The following is a 23,508-nucleotide window of genomic DNA, read 5'->3' as shown; positions in this document are numbered from 1 at the left end:
CCCTCCCCCCTCTCCCCTTTAAAGTCCCTGGCAGCTCCAAGTCCAATAGCACAGCGTAACCTGGGAACCCAAAGCACCTGCTGCACTATGCCTGGTCAGAGCATGCCTTTCAGCCTGCATTCTGCACGTGTGGAAATGGAAGTAGTGGTTTCGCACCGTGCCAGTTCGGCACACCTCATTCCCTGTTAAACAAACCCCATGACAAGTTCCCTTCTGTTCTCATCTCCTCAGCAGTCTTGCGTGCCTCCAGGCCAACAGCATATATGCACTTCATAAAGTTAGGGGTCGGCGTGGGAAGGAACAGAACAGCAAGTCTGTGTACGTTACCAAAAATCACATCCTGTTAAGTAAACCGTTGGCTTTTAAGCAGGTTTGTCAGCCAGGCCAGTGGTGGGTGGTTTTTTTTTTTTGGTGACTCTGATAACCCACAAATGATAAATTCTCTCCAAAGTCTTGTGTTTCACAGGGTGGAAAACTCCGCAGTTCTCAGAAGCTGCGTGGTTCTGTTAATACAAGAGAAGGCGTGAAATAGGTCAGCTACATTTTGTGATATAAACACAGTGACTGAAAAGAGAGCTTTGACCTTTGAAGAGGCCTGCGCAGCGTAAGGCGTTGTGCCAGCTCCTACAGTAACCTCCCTTGTTGCACAAGGTGACCTGACCGATAACTACGTGGCTCTATTATCTTCTAAACTTGATTAATGGATGTCCAGCTTGAATCCATAGGCACGCAAGGCTAGAAACCTTGTACTGAAACACTCTTCAGGAAGCCAATCAATTGATTCACAAGAAGGGAGGAGAAGCCCTTATTTGGCTGCGGAATGTAGGCCGAAAGAGTCTGTGAACCCAGCTGGCTACAGAGTGCCCCCAGGGAGAAAACACAGGATCCCTCCAAAATAGGGAAAAGCCACGCAGGACTGCCCTGATCCACTCGGCTCTCGGCATTACTGCCAGTTAGGAGGCTGGCTTCTTTCAAGCAAGCTTTTCCTGGGCTGTACTGCATTCCAGAAGAGAGCCCTGTGTTCTCCTACCAACCCCAGAGTTAAACAAAAGGAGACCAAACCATCAACGTACGTGAACACGGCATTTTTCACCATGTGCTATCTAGGACTGTCGGAGAACACAGCTCCCCCCAGCACTGTCCTAGTTGGCTACTGAAAACACACAGCTGTTAGGCACTGCCCTCCCATCCTGCCCTGATGTAACAACTCCTGTGTGAAAGAATGGCAGGTTTCACAGCTTTGGTTTTGAAAAAAAACAGCTGGAAAGATGAACACTGTACTTACTTGAAGTAGCTCAGTTGATTCCATCTCTGTGGTTTTTATTTCCACGTCTCTGTTGTAGTTTATAAACATAGGAGGACTCCCCGAATTTCTGGTCGCAGATTGTGTACACCGTTTTAGACCTGAATCTGAGCTTGAAGTTGAAGCGCCATTGCTTGCTGGAAGAGGTGAAGTAGCACAAGAGTGGGTTAAGGCAACAGCTGAAACTCACAAGGGCTAAGGCGACCCTTCGCATTTTGTAGATGAAGTTTGCAAATGACTCATTCTGGATGACCTGGATTCTCATTAAAAAGTGAAGCAAGTGAGTGAGATGATACGGGAGAAAGCACAAAGTACAAATGACCAAGATGATGTAGACAGTGCTCAGGGCCTTCCTCTTGCGAATGCTGTGTTTGATCTGGGAGATCCTCTTAGCAATGAGAGGGTAGCTGATCAGAATGATGGAAAATGGAATCACAAACCCAAAAACTAAGGCCAGGATGTTGTAAAGTGCCATGCTACTCGTAGCAAAGTCCTCAAAACACGCTGTCACATTCCTCACGCCACTGTTGTGGAGGGGACCTCCAAGGATAAGTGGAACCATGACACTTAGAGCGATCACCCAAAGGATTGTGACCACCGTCACATAATGGATGACTTTGATCCGGATGTATGTGAAGGGGTGCAACACTGCAATGTAACAATCGGCACAAACGCAGGTAAAAAAGGCAATGCTCAGATAGATGTTCGTGTAGTACAAAGTCCCAGTTATCCTACAAGCCATGTCACCAAAGATCCAATGGTTCCGATTCAGGTGGTAATGAATTTTAAACGGCAACACACAAACAAACAAGGTGTCTACCAGAGCTAGATTAATCATGTATACATAGGAATGAGAAGTGTGCTTTACTTTGCAGGACAGGAGGTACAGAGCTAAGACATTTTCTATCAGTCCCAGCACGAAGACAACGCTGTAGATGACAGTGAACAAGCAATACTGGAAGTCTGCTTCCAAACTCAATTCTGAGCTAGCATTGGCAACTGTCTCATTGGCAACTCCTTCAGTCCAGGAAATATCTGCCATGATTGCTGGCGTGTAGGAATATCCAACATGGGATAAAAGTCTTAAGCCATCCCTTACCTCAGGAGGTTCTTGAGTTTTATTTCATCTCACGTGGGTAAGAGCTAAAGTACACAACTGAGCGATGTCAAGTCTGGTGAAGTCTGTGGTTCAGAGGTCGGTGCTTGGTATATTTAGATGGAAGACGGTGTTGCTGTAAGGGAGAATAAATAATTTAAACCACAAGCATTTGAAGTTTACACAGTAGACAGATTATTTACTGGCATTAAAATCATCACAAGATGACAATACTGAAGTAACAGAGGTAGCAATCCCCACCCCCCCCAAAAAAAAAAGACACGTAGAAGGCTATAGCTTTGGCTAAGGGCAGGCCAGCAACGGAAGCAGTACAGGAGAACTTCCGCAGTGATATACCTTTGCAGATCCTGTAATTAATTTCCCATTCCTAAGCCCTACCAGAATTCCTGTATCATTTCTGAGAGATGTATGATGTTACTATCCTGTCCTTAAAAAATTGCCGTGATGGATTGTGCAGCCTTTCCAGGAAAAAAGAAAAGCAGCAGTGGCAAAATACAAGCAGGACTGCTTTTTCAGTTACTCTGGTGTGACAGTTAGCTCAGGCTGTGTATGACTGAACTCTTTTAACCTTGCTGCTGCAGTTTTATAAAGAGCGTGTGTGGAACGTTCCTGTTAAAATTAAGAAATAGTATTTAAAGGGTGGCTGGCATCCACAGCAAGCTGTTAACTGAATCATAAAGCAGCAGCACCATCCCCATGCCCATTTAGGAGTGGTTCGGGGTGGATCGTCAGTAGGACAGACAACAACCCTAACAGAACAGTAAATGGAAGGGTTCGGCATTTCAGACAAGATGTGCCAGGTCTCTTGGAACAGACATTCCTTTGCAGGAGAGTACATAGTACGGGATACAGGCCTGGGTCATCATAAAACCCGATAACATGCATGCAGGCGATCTGGGAGAAATAGGGGTTTTTCCATCCTTCCCACCCACACTTTTATGCCTTAGCTGAAGTTCATACACAAGTGGGAAGGCTCAGTGTGAGCTGTTGGGTGAATTTACAGCACCCTAAACCTACTCTGCGGGCACATTGCAGAGGGAAGCCACCACTCAGTTAGAAAGGGAGCCTAAAAGACTAGTTTATGCGTTTGAAATACAGGAGAGGCACCGCACAAGTAGGACTCCTCGTCATAGTCACTCACATTGCATAAGCAATAAACTGCACTCCAGCAGTGCAGTTTCTCTCCATCAAATAGAAATCTGAGTACCTGAGCCAAACATAGACACCTAAACAGAAGCCCCTAAAGGCAGCGGAGAAGTTAAACCCAGCAACATGCACAACATACCTAAAGTTGAGCCATTGAAAGCACAACAACACAAAGGTTGTTGGGTACTTTCCAAAGGAAACTCTGAAATCACACTTCCTCCCAAGAGTTGTTTATCTAATGAAGTCAAAAGCACCCAAGATGATAACTAGAAGATTAGAAGGGAAAAAAAATGGTTTCACTTTAAGTACGCAAGCATATATACCTGCTTACCTGGGTCTTTCACCTAGTAGCAAAGGGTTTGTACCCACATGTACACAGAGGAAAAGTAATACAGAGCCAGGCATAGCTAAGCCATAACTAAGCAGCACGGGACTTGAAACAACCTTTATCTCAGGGTTTTGCCAGAGCGAGAGCCAACAAACATCTATCTATCAAACATCTAACACAGCGTGGCAACCGGGGAAAGGTAAGGCAGAGGCCCGTAAAATCATTAAGCGTGCAGGACAGCAAAGGGGCCCGAGTAGCTACTGCTCCTCACGAGACAAGCACAGTAGGGACACCCGTAGATGCTATCAGGTAACGGCTCCAAAACAAACAAAAGGAATTTCTCCAAGCAGCACATGCATTGTCCCAAGATTCTGTAGAAGCCAGATGCAACAAGAGCTTCTATACGCTTAACGCTGACCGACTGCTGTGAGGTGGCAAAATGAGTCTTGCTAGAGGACTGCCTAAAAGTGATTCCACTCGGATCGCTGGCAGTATGGCTACAAGGCCTTACCAAAGGCACAGAAGCTGCTTGCGCTACGATACTACACTAATACCATTTGCTTTTAGCACCTGTAGTCTCACTTAATCCCCTAAATCCCTCCCCATCTGAAAAAGGATCCCACATTATGGCTTACATTCTTAGAGCGGACAGCGGGCAACGCCGATACCTCCGTTGCTGGGAAGCAGCAGGTGAAGCTTGTCACCCAGGCGCCCGTACCACCAGTGCTCGCCAGCCCTACACGCAGCCCATCAAGAAACACGAGCCCATGTAAGCTCAACTACGGCAGAAGCAAGGACAGTGGAAGAGGGGTGGGGGGAATAATAAACCCCTGACATGGAATATTCCACTAGTTGGTCTTCTACCCAGTTACAAACAGCTACATATGCACTGCAGGACCCCACCATGCACATCGATCTGTTTGAAAATATTTTCATTCCCTGTGAGAGGTAATAGAAGTGACCGAGTTTACAACTAAACATGTATTTTCCAAGTATACAGCTACCTTCATCTCTTACAATAATGTACCATTCACTTATCTACCATTTTAGAAGTATGGAGTCTGATCAAATTCCAAACTCAGCTTTGCTTCCCCAGGGTTGTTTTGTTATTTGGTTGGTTTTTTTCAGGGGGAGGGCAGCTGTTATTTCTTCCAGACAACCAAAAATGACCACTGTTTCTATACAAAGTTATTTGACTTACAAAAACACAGAAAAGCATACATCAAAGTTTCCACTGGATTTTGAGTTCATTAAATTATTAGAAATGTTTTCATACAAAACCAAGCTTGAGTCTTTGAACTCTGTGTTTTCTGGTTTTAGTTTTAAAGCACCACTGTCAGAAAGACAGATCTCCCCATGTCCAAACTGAATCAACTGAAAAGAATTAGTAATGCAACAACATAAAAAGGAAAAGAATGCTAAATACCCCTTGATAAAAGTAACGAGTATTAATGACGGACACCAAAAAAACCAATTCAGACTAGGAGTTTGTACAGAAGTTCTCTACTGATGCTAAGAGAGCATGTTCTTTAATTAAATGCCTTTAGGTTATTTTTTAACAGCTGCTCTGGGATTTAAAAATCAAAGCAAAAAACCACAACAGCACTTTGTGCTACCTGCAGAGTTAGCCAGTTAGTCTACTTCTAGACTACTGTCCGGATAGCCAAACCCGGGTTCCTCAGTTACTGGATTTGATAACAAACCCATAAGCGCGATAGGTTTTTATTGTAACCAGAAGCTGGGAAACATTTTGCAGAAACATCAGTAGCAGGTATTTTTGCACTGCAACTATTCAGAAAAAAAAAAGCTGTGCTACCTGAGCCTGCAGTAGTAGTTAGTTTGATTAACACCTGAACAGCATTAGTGTTTGGTTCGGTTTTCTGCCCTGTAAAGACTCATAATAAGTTTTGTTAGAAAGTTAACTTACCAGAGCTCAGATCGCCATCTCTCATGCAAGACCTGCAGATGCGTTACGCTAGCGTCTCCAGAGTCCTCACAACGACGAGGTCACTGCTAAGCTCTTCTGCGTAGGGTTTTAACACCAGAGCAAACTGCCCTGCAAGACACACAGCAGAGCTCTCCCGCATTGCTCTACAGAGAGAAACCACAGGAAGCGAAGATGAAAAGCTGCCGCTCAGATCCAAGACAGAGCACTTGTCCTGCGAGTGAAACGCACCCCCGCAGACCTGGGGAGGGAGCACAGCACGCAGCCAGCACTAGCGCACACTTTGGTTCTCTCCACGCATCCGCGGTACGAGGGAGGCCCAACGCTCCCACCCAAAGCCACCCTTGATCACTTCCAGCCTGCCCTGCCCTCCAGCCTGCAGAGCAAGACCCGTCTCTCTGAAACCAGGTACCAGTGCTTCAGTCCGAGACACTTTGAAACGGGCCTGTCGCTGCACCCTCACTTCCCCTCAAAGCAGGGAAGAGCAAGACTTTGCTGCCATTCCTTTTCAGGCAAACCGCTGTCTAAAAACACACAGGCACGTTAGGGTTTGGAACAGATGGACAAAGCCCCGCTGCTTGTGTTGAAAAATAACTGCAGCATTTTACAGCATCCCTGCCTCTTGGTATCCAGCAAGGCTGTCCCAGAAAAGCACAAACAGGTACCACGCTAGCAACACAGCGGATTCAGCTCTCCTGTTCCATGGTGGAGACCCAGGACTCCTCCAAAGTTCTGTCATCATCTTTGGGAATTAGTCCCTGAGGGAATAAAGCAGCTAGCAGGCAGCACGCTGCACGGAAGGGAGAGAGTATCCAGACGCATCTTGCCTCTCCTCCCCAAGCTGTCAAAAGTAGGTCTCTGGCAAAACCGCTACCTGGAACAGAGTGGGGAAGAGATACATCACTTCTCATGAGGGGACACCCAGAAACGGGCTGGCCTCTATTCTGTATTGGGACCACTCACTAGCTCGATCCCCACTGCCAAGGGCAAGGGCAGCCTTAAGAGAGGTTAAAAAGAACTGCCACCTCCCCCTCTGTCTATCCCGGGGGTCTTCACCATGCAAACAGAGAGTGGAAACTCCACAGTCTCTCGAGAGGTTATTAAGATTCTTCCTTTATTTATCTGAATGCAACAGTCTGTATCACTTTGAATTGCCACGTAACAAAGAACATCCTCTTACCAGATCCAGTGGGCTGTCTGCTCTGACAAACTGGCTTTCTCTGTAATTCTCCTCCTCCTCTCATGGACAAAGGGGAGATTAATTATGGTGGTGCCAGGCGTCTCAGCTGCACACTGCTTCTACTCCAGGAGAGTGTTTAAACCGAGTATTGTTTCTTCTGTGAACTTCAGAAGTCAAAATTTTCATCCTCTTTCCTGTAACTTGGCACTCTAGCAGTCATTTTATAACCAAAACAGACAGAGATTCTGGTGTCATTAATGAGAAAAAACCCACAAGTTACCCAGTGTGTATTTTATTGCTTGGGCAAGAAGGCAAAACCTGAGATTAGAGTGGTTTTTTTAAAAAAACAAACAAACAAGTTATCTTTGCTCCCTGCTCTACACTACGATTCACATGCCCTTAGACCACTGACAGAATCTAGCATGCTCTGCAGCACCACTGCACGAACAACTACGGAAGAGCAGAAGGTGGCAACAAGCAAATCAGAGCCCAGCAACAGTGTGGCTCACCTTCTGGCTACGGAGCTTCCAAAGTGCTTCATTTCATGATTAGGCCAACTCACTCCAGAGTTGTTCCTGTGCTACTAGCCCAGGCCGCAACCATTGCAACAGGTTTTAAGTGACCTCAAAGGAACTTTGCTGTGTAACATGCCACATCCTAAGTACAACAGCCATGACTTTGTACCAGGGAACAGGATAATATAAAAGCCACTACAGTTCAGTAAGACAGTGACTGCTGCTGAGGAGAGGAAGTGGCGAGTACTTTCAAAGGCTGTTTCTGTAAGTCACTGCATTGAACAGTAACAGTTGTCCCTTGCACTACACTGTACAAAGGCAGGGTTACAGAGAAGAGGGGGCAGCGAGAAAATGCTACATTCTCCTCTGTTCCAAGCCTGTATCCCTCCCACACACATCACAGAAGGGGGGGAAAAAAAACCCCAAACCAAAACAAAAACCCACGCCCCACTCCTTCCTCCCGTTTGAGAGGCAGGCACCAGCATTTCAGAAAAAAAGAAAAAAAAAAAAAAGCAGTTATCTGAAAGCAGCATGGAATTGTTCTTCCTTTCCCCTTGGCAGTCTTGGAGGGCAAGAACAAATGATAGGAAGATGCCTACAGTCACAGTCAATGATTTTTATTGAGACAAGACTGTGTGTTGTGTAAAGAGCGCTTGGCAAACCTCCATCACATACGCCCAACAACAGTCCTTTCAGACACGGCTGGATCTCACAGAGCTGCTATTCTCCTGGGGCAACTGTAGTGTCCAAATCTGAGAGGAAAAAAAGAAAACATTGATTTAGGGAAAAAGATGGCACTGAAACCACCTGAAAGCACTTAGAATCTGTGGTCTTCACTTCCCACCTGGGCTCCCTCTCTGCTGGCACAGCCAGCTCCACAGCCAGCACTATTAGGAAAAGCACCATTGGAGAGGGCCAAAAGCAGCAAGCAGCAGCTGCCTTTTCAAGGCCAGGCCAAGTGCTCAGAATTACATCCCAGTTCCTTGCACTGCTCGTTGCTGCTCCCCTTTCCCTTCTGTCTTCTTTAAGCCCCACTGTGTGCACTGCTGCTGCCGGAGGGGACGTGCTCTCAGCCCACCTGTGGGAGGTCTGTGGTGTGGCTGAGACAAGGCAGCCCGGAGAAGGTCTGCAGTGTGGTGGAAAGTCCTTTGTATCCATATTTCACAGGCACTGGATTAATCGGAGACAGATTCATCCTTGCGTTTTTAAATACCTGCTATCCCTAGCAGCGATGTCAAACTTCCATGACATCCACTTGATATCTTCTGCAAATTTGCCCTCTGCACCCCCCCCCCCTTTTTTTTAAGCTAAAAAACTTAAATAGTTTAGATCAGATGCTGTTAAATTGAGAGAACCACCATATAAGCAAAAGGATGATCTGTTCTCTGTCCTCCACTCTGTACAATCCTCTCATAAATACGAAGGGAGAAGCGAGTGAACAGAAACAGATCTGTAGGCACCTGGATACCGCAGACAATTTGGTCTTTATACATGGTCAGGGACAGAACAACCATTGAAAGTATCATGCGAAATCTCAAACTCATTGTCAACACAACTTCTCTTTTATTACCCTGCAAGTAAGAGGAGAAAATCTACCAGGAAAAAAATACACAATTTTTCCATAGCAACTGCTGTAAGCACCTCTACAGTCTGGGACATTCACTGTGATGTGGGTGTCAATGACCAAAGCTGTGAGCCATAGGTCAGATGGCACAAAAAGGAAGGCTGTGGGCGTTACTGCTCCCTTCAGCATTAGATCTGACTCCTACAAAAAGGATGCCATTCCCTGCATTCACCTACCTGCTTCATCATATTCCACTGATTTTAGAAAGAGTCCAGATGCCGGAGCCATGGCATTTGGTGGAAAAGCCCGTGAATCTTTTATCTCCAGTAACTCCTTTATATGATGTGGTGTTAACCTTCCCTGGCCAACTGCAACTAGAGCCCCAACCATTCTTCGGACCTGGAAAAACAGAGAACACAGTTTAGAAGTTGCCCTTGTAAAACTTCAAGATATTAGGAAATTCTGTCCAGAGTCCTGCACGTGTTCTATCAGCAGTATTGTGCTGTGTAACAGCCCACAGTCACTACTGATGGCAAGTCAAGCTAGAAACCTAATCAGGGTTCAGTGCCTGTCACTCAGGAAAGAATGATATCATCACAATTTCTTAATATGAGCCTGCTCCTGAACAGAGGTACATCATTATTATTAAACCCATAGTTCTCAGAAAGCCTGGTTTCTGCTGTTCCTCTACTGTTCCTACTACTATAAGTTATTCCCATTGCCATGCACTCTGCTCCTGGTCCAGCTGGGTGTTAAGAAAGAAGCAAGCACATCCCCACAAAGAATGCTTTGACCCTTGTTTTAGGAGCTACTGAGGTACCCCAAGTCAGGCCCCAGACTCACCCATCAGGGTTCAAGCCAGTCCTGGCTGCCCCTTGTACGCCTTTGGTATTCACATACCTCCAGGGAGCATTTCCAGTGCTCACTTTATTTCTTCGGAAAGATCATACTCCCTTAGTCCCCGAGCACGCCCCAGCGGTCACAGTCACCCAGCCTATGGAGGAAAGGTGTTCTTTCCACTTTTAGCAGGGATTGCACGGGCTTCCTAGGCTCTGCACTGACTGGGGTGACATGACAACGTGCAGCAGCTAAGCTTGCCTGCAACGTGCAGAGGCACAGAATCTTCTAGTGACCAAAGCTGGTGGTAGGGAAGGGAAAAGAACTAGCAAAATTACCTTGCTTCCTTTAAGTCTTCCCTCCCTACAACTAAAGACATTAGTAAGGATGAGATGAGGACCTGTAACACCATGATCTCCAGCTACACAGCACTGCCTTGGAGCAAGGCTTGTTCTCATCAGATGTGGGAAGAAAGCTGAGCAGAGGATGGTTTCTGTTTCAGAAACAACAGCAGCACCCACACATCTGTCTGTGGCAGGAAGCTCACATGCTTGCTGGGAGAGCTGAGCTCACAGGTGGTTCTTAATACGTAAGCAACACTTTTTCCAGGCGAGGCACTATGTAGGAGCTTGCTTCTCTCTCAGAAAGGCAAAACAGTGTGAGGAAAAAAAACCCCAAGTAGGACAGCCCACATGACAGCATCCCCCCGGTGCAGCAAACTGGTATTTCAAACACCTCTGCATGTCACAAGTTCCCTTCCCGCCCTTCATACCCAGCAATTCCAGACCTAGCAGGTTAGCACAGATTTCACACCGCAGTGCTCACCTCCTGCGTAAGCACCCCTCACACTTCAGCATCCTCTTGGCTAAAGAGCACCCTTTCCTTCCATATCACTAGAAGAAATGCTGTTCCAGGAGGAACAAGACTTGTATCTGCCAATGCCACCTGCACACCAAATGCTAGCTCCCTACGACCAGCTACCTTACATCCCTGTGTGGTGGCTACATTTCTTTCCACCCCTTTCATGAGCTGAGGGCAGAGGGACCTGTAGTAGAGTAGAAGGCCTACTGACCGCTAATCTTCCTGGTACTTCTTATATCAAGGCAGCCTCATGAAGCTGCTGTCGAGGAATAACTGACAAGTAAAAGCCCAGAAGTACTCTTGTGCCAGAAGCACTCTCAGCAAGGCACTCCTAGAGAGATTTTTATCCAGAGACTAGTATACAGGCAATTACCTATTTCCCATGGGCTTCAAGAAAGTTTGTACAATAAACATCTGGGAATGGTTCAGGGAAACATTTGTTTCCCTGGGGAAACAAAGGACAAAGTTGGAGAAGGGCAGTCCTTTTCAGGCTTTTGTTCAGCAAAAGATAAAGCTCAAGGAAAGCTAGGTCCTGTCCCTGTGCCACTGGAGCAAACAGGCTTGTATGAACAGTCCCACCATGAGAAATGGCTCTCTGAGGGGAAAGAAACAGCACAAGGCAATGAACTAGGCAAGAGCTGAACCCCCTCCCAGAAGCTGCCAGCACTTTGCTTGGGCTTGCCTGTACTTATTTTCTCAGGAGAACTCACATGGCTTAAGGTAACATGCTACAGATTTTCTAGGTCCGAGTCTTATTTGACAGAGGAGCCACACTGAAACTCAGCCCTTGCCACGGGCTGATCCCGAGCCACCGCACTTCCACCATTTCCTAGTCACTTTTCCCTGTCCACACTGGACAAACTGTCCTCCAGTCTCAAATAATACAGGCAATAGCAGTACCAGCCCATGCGGGGAAAAACTGGTCAAGCAGACACTGTCCCATCTGATTCACCTTCTCACACCGCTGCCAGAACACATCCCCACTTGCAGAGGCAGGATCAGTCATTTGGCCTCAATAAACATTCATTCTATTCACGACCTTTCAAAACGTACCAAGCTCTCCAAAAACTTAAATGTAGTGTTGTAATGAAGCACTGGTCTACGTTTCTGATCCATTAACATTTACAAAAGAATAAAACCAAAGTCTACTAAGTAACCTGATCATGTTTATCACTGTTAAGGAGAAGGATCTAACAAGCCAAGATATATTTATCCAAAGGCAAGTGCTGTCTCTCCCTATGCGCTCTGATATTAAACTGCACTGTTGGGAGTGCCAAGAGCCTGCCTTTAAGCAGATGGCACAGAGAAGAAGGAGAGATCCTTGACATATGTTATTTTATCCATCCCTCACTAGAGGTCATTGTATGCTGTGACTTTAGCTTTGATGTCTCCACGCTTGGAGTTAGCTAGTGTAAATGCAGACTAACGGCCTGCATCTGAAATAGCCATGTGTTTGGTGTCCCTGCCCTTCTGCACGCTATTCAGCAAAAATATATACATACAGTTTCTGGGGCTGTTTAATCCTTTTCTCTAATAAAAACACCCAGATGTCAATACTTATGATGGCAGCTATACGAGGTGAGATATGAGGTCCATCTAGTCCAGCCTCCTCTTTAGGATGGAGGGCAGAAGCAGATGGTCAGGTAGAAGAGGACAAGTTCAGCATGTACAGCCTGTTCCTGCTTCGCTGCAGCCCGCCAGCTCTCTGTAAGGCAGCTGCTGCGAACAAGGTTCAGAGAGGGCACGAGGCGGAGCTGAGTATTACGGGTAACTGTTCTCTCTGCACAATGTCACTAAGCAGCATTTCCGTTCTAACGCACTAAAGGGGTTACCAGCATTTTCTCCTTGTCACAAGAGCATCTGATGAAGCAAATCCCTGCTGTATATCAAGCCCTTCTCAAGCATGTTGTTGTTCTTCCCTTGCTCATATCCAGACACCCACTGTCAGAGAGCTTACAGAGCATTACTTGGCACAGGATAAAAACAAATCTGGTTTGTCAAAACAGAATAAAAAATAGCTGCTTGCTGTTCCCACAAAACACCCCCTCTCTCCTCCAAAAAACAAGCCCTCTCTTGCCTACTCTCTGTCTCCAGAGTGTGACTATGGCCAGGATAGGCAGAGAACAGCCAACTCTTTCCTAATGAGGTGATCCATTAAGTGGTGGAGAGAGCTGTCTCCCCTGAGGATAGCGGCAAAAACCCCACTGGAGTTATTTCAAAGAAAACCCAGTGGAGGCTAGACAGCATGGCAGAGGGAAAGATCCTGCAGTCATGCCTGCATAGCTGAATCAGGTCTTCCCATCTCTCCTTTGTGCAATACTGAGAATTACTTCATGCTCCAAAGCCAGAAAGTAAAATTCCAGGCAGTCTTTGCTGGGCCCAGTGCCATTCAGCAGAGCAAGAACATATGTCTGTTGGTTTTTACCACTCCAACTGCAAGGACAAAGATTGCGGGAAACAAAACTTTCCATCCTCCCACACAATTCTGTGACTTTGGACATTCATTTTAGACACAAACTTAACAGATTCTGGTTCTACCGGATCAAACAAAGATTACAGAACCTCACCTCTCTGATGCTAGGTCCCTGCGTGTGTCACGCAGCTCTAACACCAGCTCTGCAACAGAGATGGCACTACAGAGGGATGCAACATTGCTAAACTGATCAATAGTTACAGTGAGAGTGGCATTTTGGTTCTTGGAGGCAAAGTGTGTGCTGAATACAGCACCAAACCATACCTGTCGGTAAAGAAATGATCTGCTCCTGAACTTCAACTCCCAAAACTCCAGTCCCCTAAAGAAAGGAACAAAAAAAGCAGTTAAAAATCACATTTCAAACAGCTCTTCCACCCATATGAGAAATACAAAGCACAGGTGAATGCGAGTAGAATGAAGAAGCAGCTGCACAGCCCCCAGTTAACCTGAAACAGCATCATGAGCTTTCAAACACCAGACCGCTCGTTTGCTACTCAGACGCAGCCATTTTCTGGGGTGAAACAATTCCTGCCTGTTTTGTATGTACCTAGTTCTACGGGGCTTGATCTTCCTTGCCGCCTTACACCTGAGTATATAACCATTTAAATAAAAGGGAAAGGACAACATAAACCAAGGCGCAACTTCACAGTCTGCTAAGGTACTACTGATTTGAGGAATGCAGTCTGATGCCTCCTGGAGAAAGGAAGAAACAACCAACCATCGCAAAGCAACTCTACCATTTCATTTGGAGCTGACTTGAGAGAGTCACATGGCCCTTACAGGCTTTGCAGAATGAATTTCACCACTCAGCAATGCCTGCTGTGACATCCACGTGCTACTGGAAAGGCCAGGACAAGCAAATCGGGACACAGACATGCCTGAGGAATCCTGCTGCAGCATCAGAACACAGGCAATGGCAGATGAGAAAGCACTCCAGGCTGAGAGTGAGCAGAGCAGGAAGCGGCAGATGAATGTTTGGGGATGGATAGATGGATGCTACTGTGCAAAAAAACATCCTCTCCCCTCACCAAATCTGTCTGTTCACACAGATACCATTTTCCAGAAAGTTTTATGGTAGTAACCAATATTCCTTATAAGAACTCTATGGAGGCTAACTGTTCCAATACTTCACTGACATTTGCATCCTCTGCTAAACCTTTACAAGTTGCTTTCTAAATATTTTTGTGTTTTTGCTGATGTTTCAGTACCAGCTCTAACACTAAAACCCAATGCAAACCTGTTCTCAGGAACAGTCCTGCAGGGAAGAACCTGTATGCACACTTCCTTCCTACAAATAAAAAATCTGATATGCACATTAGATGTATATAAACACATACACGTATCATACATCAGATACGCCAACAGAGGAAAAAAAAAAAAAAAAAAGAGCAGGTTTTCAGTACCTGCATCTCCAAACTTCCATGCTACAAAGCAATTCTAGAAATCACTTCGATAAAAGTAATAATAAAGCAACAATAAAAAAATAAATTCACTAACAGTTTGTAAGTGCTCCTTATATCCCATAGCATTCCTACAGCAAAAAGAGACAAAGCTTACCTTGCATAATCCAGAAAAGCACATATTTACATGCAAACCCTCTCCTCTCCTCCCTTGCAATGAGCCCAGTATATGACTGGGTATCAAAGGGCTATGGAAATTTGCATCAGCTGTGAGAAAAGCACAGCTGCAACATATTTGTCTGGAGGGTTCAGATTTGTCAGGCTGGGTTTTTGCTGGAAACACCTGAGTCTCAAGAAAGGGGCTGCCCATTCCCTGGGAGAGGGGACAGCTCTTGCGAGCTGTAGAAGAAAGGTGAAGCGGGGACAACGCGATTCACAGGCCCACGCGGGGCACCAGGGCAGGGCCAGCAGGAAGAAAAACTGTGAAACAGTCAATGTAGGGAGCAGCCACAAGCTGTTTTCTCACTGGATTTACAGATAAATTACTGCTTTTAGCCCTCCCTGTCGTGCATGTTGGCATATGCAAAGGCAGCTCCTGCCCCCAGATTCCTCTTCATGTCAGGAGATGACAACGTTGCTATCGCTTACGTATGGTCTGCTCTCCCCCCAGCTTGATGCTCATGGCACACAGACATGTGCGTTGCTACACACGTGTGCGAATACCCAGCACATCGAGGTCATAATTCAGCTCAGATCTTTAGCAAAGCACAAGAGACAATTTTTTCAAATAGGGACAAACCCCCTTCTCACCAAACTGCATGCGCCTTCTTTAGCCAGGATTCTCCTGTCTTGGTTCTCTTGACAAGATATATTAAGCTACAAAAGATGGGTCAAGATACTTAGGAAAAATATCCCGTAGACTTCAAAAGAGAACAAGATATTTTTCTTTAAGAGAGGGACTTTGTTTTTCCTGTCAATCTCAGATAATTTTGCTCACCAGCAAAAAATCCAGCTGTCTTTTTCCGCTTGGTAGCAGAAGCCAGCACCTTGCAAAGAATAATACATATTCAGCTAGAAAACAGGTGACAGAGCAATCACTCCCCAGGAACAGGCAATGGGGCTAAGTCTCTGAACACAGCCTTAGCATTCAAAAGCATTTTGTATGGATGGGACACTAACTCCACTTCCACTGTTGCCGAGCAACTGAGTTTGACGGAAGGAATCATTTTAACAGTTAGCCTTTTAAACAGACAAATGGTCAATTCAGAAGATTGGTTTAAGTTCAGAAAGGAAGGAAAGAATGAGAAAGAAGAGCTGCATTATTTGACTAAGAGACCATGGCTGATCATTCTATGGATTCCTCCCTCTGAAACAGAAAATAAACCTCCTGAGATTAGGCTTTAATTTTTTTTTTTTTTTAAAACCTATTTATAAGATTTTACTGCTATCCCAGCCTTTTCATTGCAGGAACAGTTCATTCTGCTACGGCAGTGAAGAAATACACATGCACTTCAGGCATATTTGCTGTCTTATTCGCAGAAGGGGCAAACAAACACCAAGCTCCATGACTGCAACTGTTCCCATAGGGAGAGTTTTACAGATTAAAAGTAACTAGGACGCTGTAATTAAAAAACCCCAATCAAACAAAAAAAATAAGCCCCAACAACACCTGGCCTGTCACAAAGACCCAAACCCCACAATTTTTTTCTAGAGTCTACAAAACTCATGGTTGTGGTTATTACTAACAAAGTATCCTAAGAGAGTGGAATGCCACTTAAATGCCTTGAAACTAGGCTTCTCAAAGCCATCCCCTTCAGCCTAAACATTCATTAAATCAATTAATATTGACACATTATAAAAATGACTCACTATAAAACACAAGTTTGGATGCATGTGTCACCAAAAGCAAAAATATTCCACCAGCAACTAGCTTGATGCTTTTGATCCAGTTTTTAGGTTTACTCTCTCTCTCGAGCTGTTTTTGGCCTCATGTGGGATGGGTTTATGCAGCAAGTTATGCAAGAAATGGCAAATTCCTTTTTTAAATTAAAATCAGAGACATAAAAAAAAAGAGCTGATCGATATTAAATCTCAGAGATGGGTCAACTGACAATAGCAGCTCTGAACTGGAAAGGTAACGTGGCCCATATGCCCTCACAGGTGATCTACAAGCCTGTTAACAGTTATTTTCAGGTTAGCTTGGGTCACTGCCACTTACAAAGCTACTCATAAAGGACAAGATAATCTTGTGGATGAAGCGTTTCACTGTTACTTGTGTCCCTACGCGTAACCACACTTGACGGAGGGAGGCCAAGCTCTCCTTTCAGCACTGGCAACCCAGTAACAAACAGCAGGAATGCAGCCACATGACAGCACCCATTTTTCCTCTCCAGCCTTCCTTTTCCCCATGGGAACAGTGTTTCTTACCTGCAAGAAGGCGGGAAGTAAACGTTTCATCTGGCACTAACTGCCCATGTCCTTGTGCTCGTACAGCGGAGGTAGCAATGAAAGCGCCATACCCAACCGGGTGGCTCTTTATAATGTGGCTGTGTATCGGTCGGCACCAACACTGAGCAGGAAAAGCAGGAATCGGAAGATGGGAGGAACTGAAAGACCAGGGTTACTCAGAGCATACAGATATCTCTCTCTTTTTGCAGCTCCCTTTCAGTTTTTGTCTTACGCTGGCAAAACAGGCTGTTCTAACTGCAGCGAAGCTCCAAAGCTGGGAGCATGGCACTCATTGTTACAGACAGCTCAGTAGCTATTCAAATCTAATGGAGGGTCGTTGGGGAAAATTACAAAGAAAAGGGTTTTCTCCTAATCAGAAAGCAGGAACACCTGGTTTGGAGACAGACAACAGCAAGGTTTGCTGTCAAGCTGAAACACAACAGCCACTTATCCGTGAAAGAAGCCAGCATGAAAGCAAAAGCCATGTTCAGATGATAAATACCCATGATCTTTCTGGGAAAAAAACTTCAGTTTCTACTAGAGAGAAAATACATCCAGCCACTTAATTTCAATACTTGCAAGACCTGGTCCTGAAAGAACCTGACACTCAGCAATCTTTTGTTTATGTAATGGCTGATGAATATTGGACTTTCCTTCATCAACATCCCCCAGGAAGACAGTAGGAATTATTGGTGTGAACTGAGCAGTGACCTAGGTGTTGGGTGGGTTTTTCTTCCTTCTATTCGCAGCCTTTAGGCAAAACTAGGATAGCAGTGGGGCGGGGGAGGAAAAAATCCCATCCCCTGGCAGAGCTGGTCTTTAGCAATCAAAATGAGTGTAAATGCTGGAAGCACCTCATAGGAATTGCTCCGTGCCAGATTCCACACACCAGTTTATAACATCCTGCCTTTTAATGCACAACCACACCAGTTTCCCTGACCTCACTCCTGCTCATCTTTGTCCCTGAGGACATTGGGGAGGAGAGGGAAAGAAATGTCCTTTCCAAGCTGTCACTAGGCAGAACCCTGCTGACACCACCACAGAACTGTGAAGGCAATGCACAGCGAACAGGAGGTCAGTTCTCAAAGCAGCGCTGGAAAGCAGCTTTTCAGGCAAAGCAAGCACTAGCTGATCAGAGCAGCTCCTCAGCTGAGTATCTGGGCTCTCACCTGTGTTCATAGTGCTGGGACAGGAAACCAGAAGAGGGTCGGATGTCTGCCTGGAGGATGGTTCTGACTGGCGACTGGAAAGGCGTTTCGGAGTTAAGTGAGCGGAAGGTACTGAAGTCATGGGTTCCCAGCAGGAACTGTGCTGCATCCTGCATGGCAGGCACATTCAGGTAGCTGAAATTAAACACGCAGACCAAAAGGAAAGGAGCATCAGGTGGGACCAAGTGTGTTAGGTGGGTCAAAGTCCAATTAATTGATACAAAGCTTAAACCTGGCAGGCAGATTTAACACTGCAGCACTGTGGAAACACATTTTGCAAGATGGAGTTTTGTCTTGTAATGGCCCAAACCACAAACCAAGATGCCAAGTGACCTGAGGTCTGAAGGTATTCAAAACCCCAGGGTAGATGAGGGGTTGGCAGGCACAAGCTTTTACACAAACCTTTATCCTGCTGTGCTTCTTATAACAGTTCAATTCAAATAGCTATTCAAATTGCTGGCTAGAGCGTAGGGCAAGAGAACCAAAATCCTTTGCAGTATCTGGATCTTATAAACTGAAAAACACTGTTGCCAGGTGAGAAAATGTCAAACACTATGATGGTTTTCCAAACCTTAGATTTGCAACAGCCAGAAGATGAAATTAGGAAGCAACAGAAATGGAATGAGTGAGCAAACTGTCAGAGATGAAGCCCGTGTAAACCCAAGGTGGAGATGCAGAAGAAAGGGCCAAGGGTAAAACTCAATGTCAAGTGTCATTCATATTTCTTCATCTAAGTATCTAGGTCTGTTCAAAATAGTCTCAAGCAAAGGAATTTAGCCAGATTTACCGATATATTTGCTGAACAGATGCTTATTCTTATTCCATTTTTGTAAATTTCTCCTAAGAAAAGCCTGAGCAAGTATGCATGATCTATGGCTTACATTTTTGAGATCTTAACAGAAGTCAAAACATTTCTGAAGAAAACAAACAAAAAAAGATGAGATTTCCCAACATCATTAAGTCTTTTCACTGTATTCAAGAAAAATGAGCAGCACTTACAGAATCCTGGTCACACTGAGACATGCTGATGATTGCTAGTTGGTAATTCAGATGCCTACAGAAGTTTAACGTGTATTATGTGTTTTACACACCAGATGTGCTCAGCAGCGCACACACTATGAGCTTCTCCACTACTAGCAGTCCAAATATCCCACCTCTTAGTAAGACACCTCCCACGCAGAATTTCTAATATGCCTACCCCATCCTTTATGTGGTATTGCCGTTTGAGAAAATTAACTGCGGTGTCTGGACCAAATTAAATGCTATTTCATAAAGCCCGAGATTAAAACACACTGTGCACATAACATCTAATTTTGCAATTTCATATTTACTTTCCCCTTCCACAGCCCACAGAAAAGAAAGGCAGCAATTTAATGTTAGGACAGTGTCATCTTCATTCCTCTGCTAGGACAGTTGAGATTACTTTTTTTTTTCCATTACCCACAATTGTTATTCCAATAGTGGGTGATGAAATTACCACAACTGGCTACAAACCTGTTTTTCTATAATGTTGTGGAAAACTCCTGTTTTCTTGAATGTATGTTTATCTCAGTACAATGTAAACTAAAGGACAATAACAAATTATCTTCTGGGTTTTGCTTGTTTTTTCCTCACCCACTGTTTACCATGTCCTAAGTTTGTTTGTTTTTTTAAATGGCACTGAATTTGTTTTTATTCCCTTGCATATACAAGCACTGATTTGTTATGACTCAGTGGCTACTCCAAGAACACAACTGAATACTGAGCTCGACACACTCGTTTGTTATTGTAGGGTTGCTCAGAGTTATTGGCTCTCACTATTCAAACATACAAGCACTCAGGGAATGAGAGAGCAGGGGGGAAAAAAAAAGAAAAGAAAAGGTGGGGGGAAGGAATTGTCAGCCTTCGTTCTCGACTGCCTGTATGGTCGCACCTAAAACTCTTGAGATCTGCTGTGCAATGCATTTCTGCCTGTCTCATGTCAGAGCACTGTTCCTTCAGCCAGCTGTCTGAATGCGTTTGCTGTATGAATTGGCAAGGTCCCCTGAGGAAATGCTCGTCACTTCCATGGGGAAGGACACACAGAGTTGCTGATGGACTCTACCCGGAGTCACCGGGTATTTCAGCAGTGCTAAGCACGTTTGTCACAGGTACAACCGATGGTACAATTAAAAAGAGCTGTAAGTCTCAGGTCTCAGTGAACATAACCCAGTGCAGTTCCACTGATTTCAACAGGGAAATCTTGTCAATACAAACAGGGAATCTGGTGTCACCCGTGGAAATTACCCCCTCCCTGCTTCCCCCAAAAGCCAAGCCTTTCCAGAGTGTTGATGAGGTAGCTCCCCAGGGAGGTTTAGGAACAGACTTACCCTCCCGTAGGAGCCCAACAGAGATCCCTTTCGAACACCGGTATTTCAGAATGATGACTGCAGCCGATCAACAGCCGGTAAATGTAGGTTCTTGACAGTGCAGAGAAGCGCGCATGGAAGGAACTGGTCACTCGATAGGCATTCAAAATGCTGTTAGGATGAAGAGAATGAGCGAGATGGAGAGAAATTTCATACACTAATTCAAAAGCTTTTGCCTGGTCACCACATAGATGGGAACTGAAATATGCAACAGACTCTTTGAGAAACTGCACTTAAAACTAAATAAATATCATTCTCTCCTGAGAGCCAATGACTAACTAGTGACCAAGGATTTGCACCTGTAGGCTGCCACAGGCACCCAGCAACTAGAAGAGGAGCCTTGGCATCACCCTGTCACCAAATACACAATGAAACCGACTTTGGATCATCTGTCAACAAGTTTTGAGGGATGCTCACACCATCACAAGGGGCTAAGACCAATCAGTCCTTCAGCTGACAAACGGCAACTGATAGCACGCGTTCTTTGTTGCACAGTGAAACCAAATACCTCACCCAGCCCACCAAATTGCATCGCATCCGGCTGAGGGCACGTGTTCCTAGCCACGCTTAAGGCGAGAGGAAGCCACTTCCCAAAGCAAGCCGACTCCCTCCATCTCCAGCTGAGGAGCACACCTTATGAACACTGTTCCCTTCTGCTCCTGCAGAACCATGGTCCCAAATGTGAGTGGGAGGCACTCCCCCAACAACAGATACCTCTGTGCTCCCTCTCAAAGGTGGCTACACAGCTCATTGTAGCAGATGGAGATAGCTGAAACTAGGTCACTTCCCTCCCTACCTCCCTCCACGACCTCCAAGACAAATAGGACTTCGCTGAAGCAATGAAAATAAAGGTGCATCCCACCACTGCCTAGACTGAGTCTATCTGAAAACAGCAGAATGCTGCATGCAGGAGACCTCCTGGGAACCCTTGTGTTTGACGTGTGCAGAAAATGGCTTTTGGGAATGTTCACGCCTACTCGTCCTCCCCTGACTCTGGGCAGTTAACTCAAGAAACAGCTTTCTAGGCAGCTGAACTCCCCCATTTTCTTCTATAAGCAAGAGGGAGAAATTGCCTTGTTTCTCTAAGCCAAAGCCACCATTACCATCAGACAGCTTGGTAGCCAGAAGGGAGGGTATGAAGGCTGAGCGGGGAAACACCCTTCTCTCTGGCAAGGGAGAAAACGGAGAGCTTCCCTTCTGCACCTCCCCAAAGCGTTATCATTGATTTGAACATGTCAGCAGCAGTTTTTACTGGATTGATTTTCCCTTATCCCAGAGTACTGGCTACTCACCATACTGCAGGGAGCATACAGCAAGGAGTCACTATTACACAGGCATAATCTCTGTGCAGGTGTTACTTTAGAGGACACGTCTCCTTAGAAGGTGGTTTTTCTCCTGCTACGTGCCTTTCTGTCTTCAGAGTTTGGCATAATGAGGAGAAGGGACCCAGGGCAGCCAAAACAATACGATACCGTTTGGGACCAAGTAATAGAAAAACCTATTTATTTACTTTAAAAAGGCTGGTGCTTCAGGGATTTTTGCCAGCTCAAGTGCCTCTGGCTCACATCCCTTGACTGCAAAGGCTCAGACCACAAAAGAAGAAATTAAAGCCGAGCCACAGGCCTCCACAAAGATTTGCAATAACAAGCCCAGGAGATTGTTCCACTGCTATAAACTCTCAGTAGAAATGCAAACTACATCCTCCAGGCCTGCAATGGAGTTTGAATCTAGGACTTCTAGCCTCTTCTAAACACAATAATGTAATTATTACATTTATTTTCCCTGTCTACATGCCTCCACAAGCACTTAATCTATCTTGAACTTCTCTTTTTAATGCTTATGTGATTTTTATTCAATAACCACCCTTTTACTCCCTCTGATAGACTGATTCTTTCAGAAAAGCCTATTTACGCTCACATGATTCTTCAGCGCAGGCATCCTTTCCTGCCTCTCCTAGCACATGCAATTGCTACCATAGGCTCTTTCTAGGTGGGAATGTCTTCCCAGCATTTATTCCAGCAGCTCTTCAAACATACTACATTTCAGGCCTTGTTAAGATCCCATTTTTTGAAAGGCTGCTGGTAAATAAAGACTTGTGGCATTCTTTAGCTTTTCCAGCAGAGCCTGAATTTCAGAGGAGGTTGAAGGAAAAAAGGCCTGAAGACATGTAACTAGAAAAGGCAATGCATTAGATACAAATATGTCCTCCAGAAGTACATCCTTCTCTCTCCACTGACAACTGAAACCTAAATGCCAGTTTGCAGGAGGTGGGAAGAATCCCAGCTCTGTCTTGTTGTCACCCAGACAGCCTTTATTGTATGCTTACAAAACTGAAACCAGGAATAGAAGGCATGAGTCTACTGTATTACCATCCCTACTTAAGTGACAGCAAAGTCCTCCTAAAGTTACCCCATCTACAAAATACACTCTGATCTTTGTGGACAAGATCCTTTCAAATACGCTTTGCAAATCTAAAAGACAGATCAGTTGATAGAAGAGACCCATCACGCTACAAAGAAGGTTATTATTGCTGATGATACAGTCAGCCAGCTTGGAATCTTGTTTCCCTTCCAAGCTCTATCGACAATAATGTGTTCTCGCAAAGATCCCTCTCTCCATCACCCCCTGCTTGCAACCACATGAAAGTGCTGAGTTTTCTCTTCAGCATTAGGAGAGAATTCTTCTTGGCAAAGTAATATTTACAGAGGGAGGGGATGGTTGTTGAATACGCTTAGACTCATGCCCGTCACCACGCTCCTTAATGGAAAGCAGCTGAACCATTTTTAGAAGGTTCAG

The 23,508-nt window shown here is 45.2% G+C and overlaps 2 protein-coding genes across 2 annotated transcripts in view; both read right to left on the bottom strand.

Moving 5' to 3' along the window:
* Nucleotides 1-7: 7 nt before the first annotated feature.
* Nucleotides 8-2,348, bottom strand: LOC104031955 (lysophosphatidic acid receptor 6-like). Its single transcript, XM_009484128.2, has 2 exons — nt 1,286-2,348; nt 8-503 (listed from the first exon to the last, which is right to left on the bottom strand). The coding sequence occupies exon 1, from the start codon at nt 2,343-2,345 to the stop codon at nt 1,296-1,298; it is 1,050 nt and encodes a 349-aa protein (XP_009482403.2). The 5' UTR covers nt 2,346-2,348; the 3' UTR covers nt 8-503; nt 1,286-1,295.
* A 5,901-nt stretch (nt 2,349-8,249) lies between these two features.
* The window catches only part of PUSL1 (pseudouridine synthase like 1), a 29,366-nt gene continuing 14,107 nt past the window's right edge, over nt 8,250-23,508 (bottom strand). Inside the window, exons 4-8 of the mRNA XM_075721680.1 lie at nt 20,674-20,823; nt 18,287-18,460; nt 13,534-13,588; nt 9,335-9,497; nt 8,250-8,286 (exon numbers count right to left, since the gene is read on the bottom strand). Coding sequence (XP_075577795.1) covers nt 8,255-8,286; nt 9,335-9,497; nt 13,534-13,588; nt 18,287-18,460; nt 20,674-20,823 — 574 coding nt within the window. The 3' untranslated portion in view covers nt 8,250-8,254. The remainder of the gene's footprint in view (nt 8,287-9,334; nt 9,498-13,533; nt 13,589-18,286; nt 18,461-20,673; nt 20,824-23,508) is intronic.

The sequence above is a fragment of the Pelecanus crispus genome, chromosome 15 (assembly GCF_030463565.1).
Source record: "Pelecanus crispus isolate bPelCri1 chromosome 15, bPelCri1.pri, whole genome shotgun sequence".
NCBI classification, from domain to species: domain Eukaryota; kingdom Metazoa; phylum Chordata; class Aves; order Pelecaniformes; family Pelecanidae; genus Pelecanus; species Pelecanus crispus.
The sequence above is the reverse complement of the archived record's forward strand: the minus strand, read 5'-3'. Positions and strand labels throughout refer to the sequence as shown.

Bases quoted from the DNA above. Each gene is read 5' to 3' on its own strand.
- LOC104031955 (XM_009484128.2), bottom strand. From the start codon at position 2,345: ATGGCAGATATTTCCTGGACTGAAGGAGTTGCCAATGAGACAGTTGCC.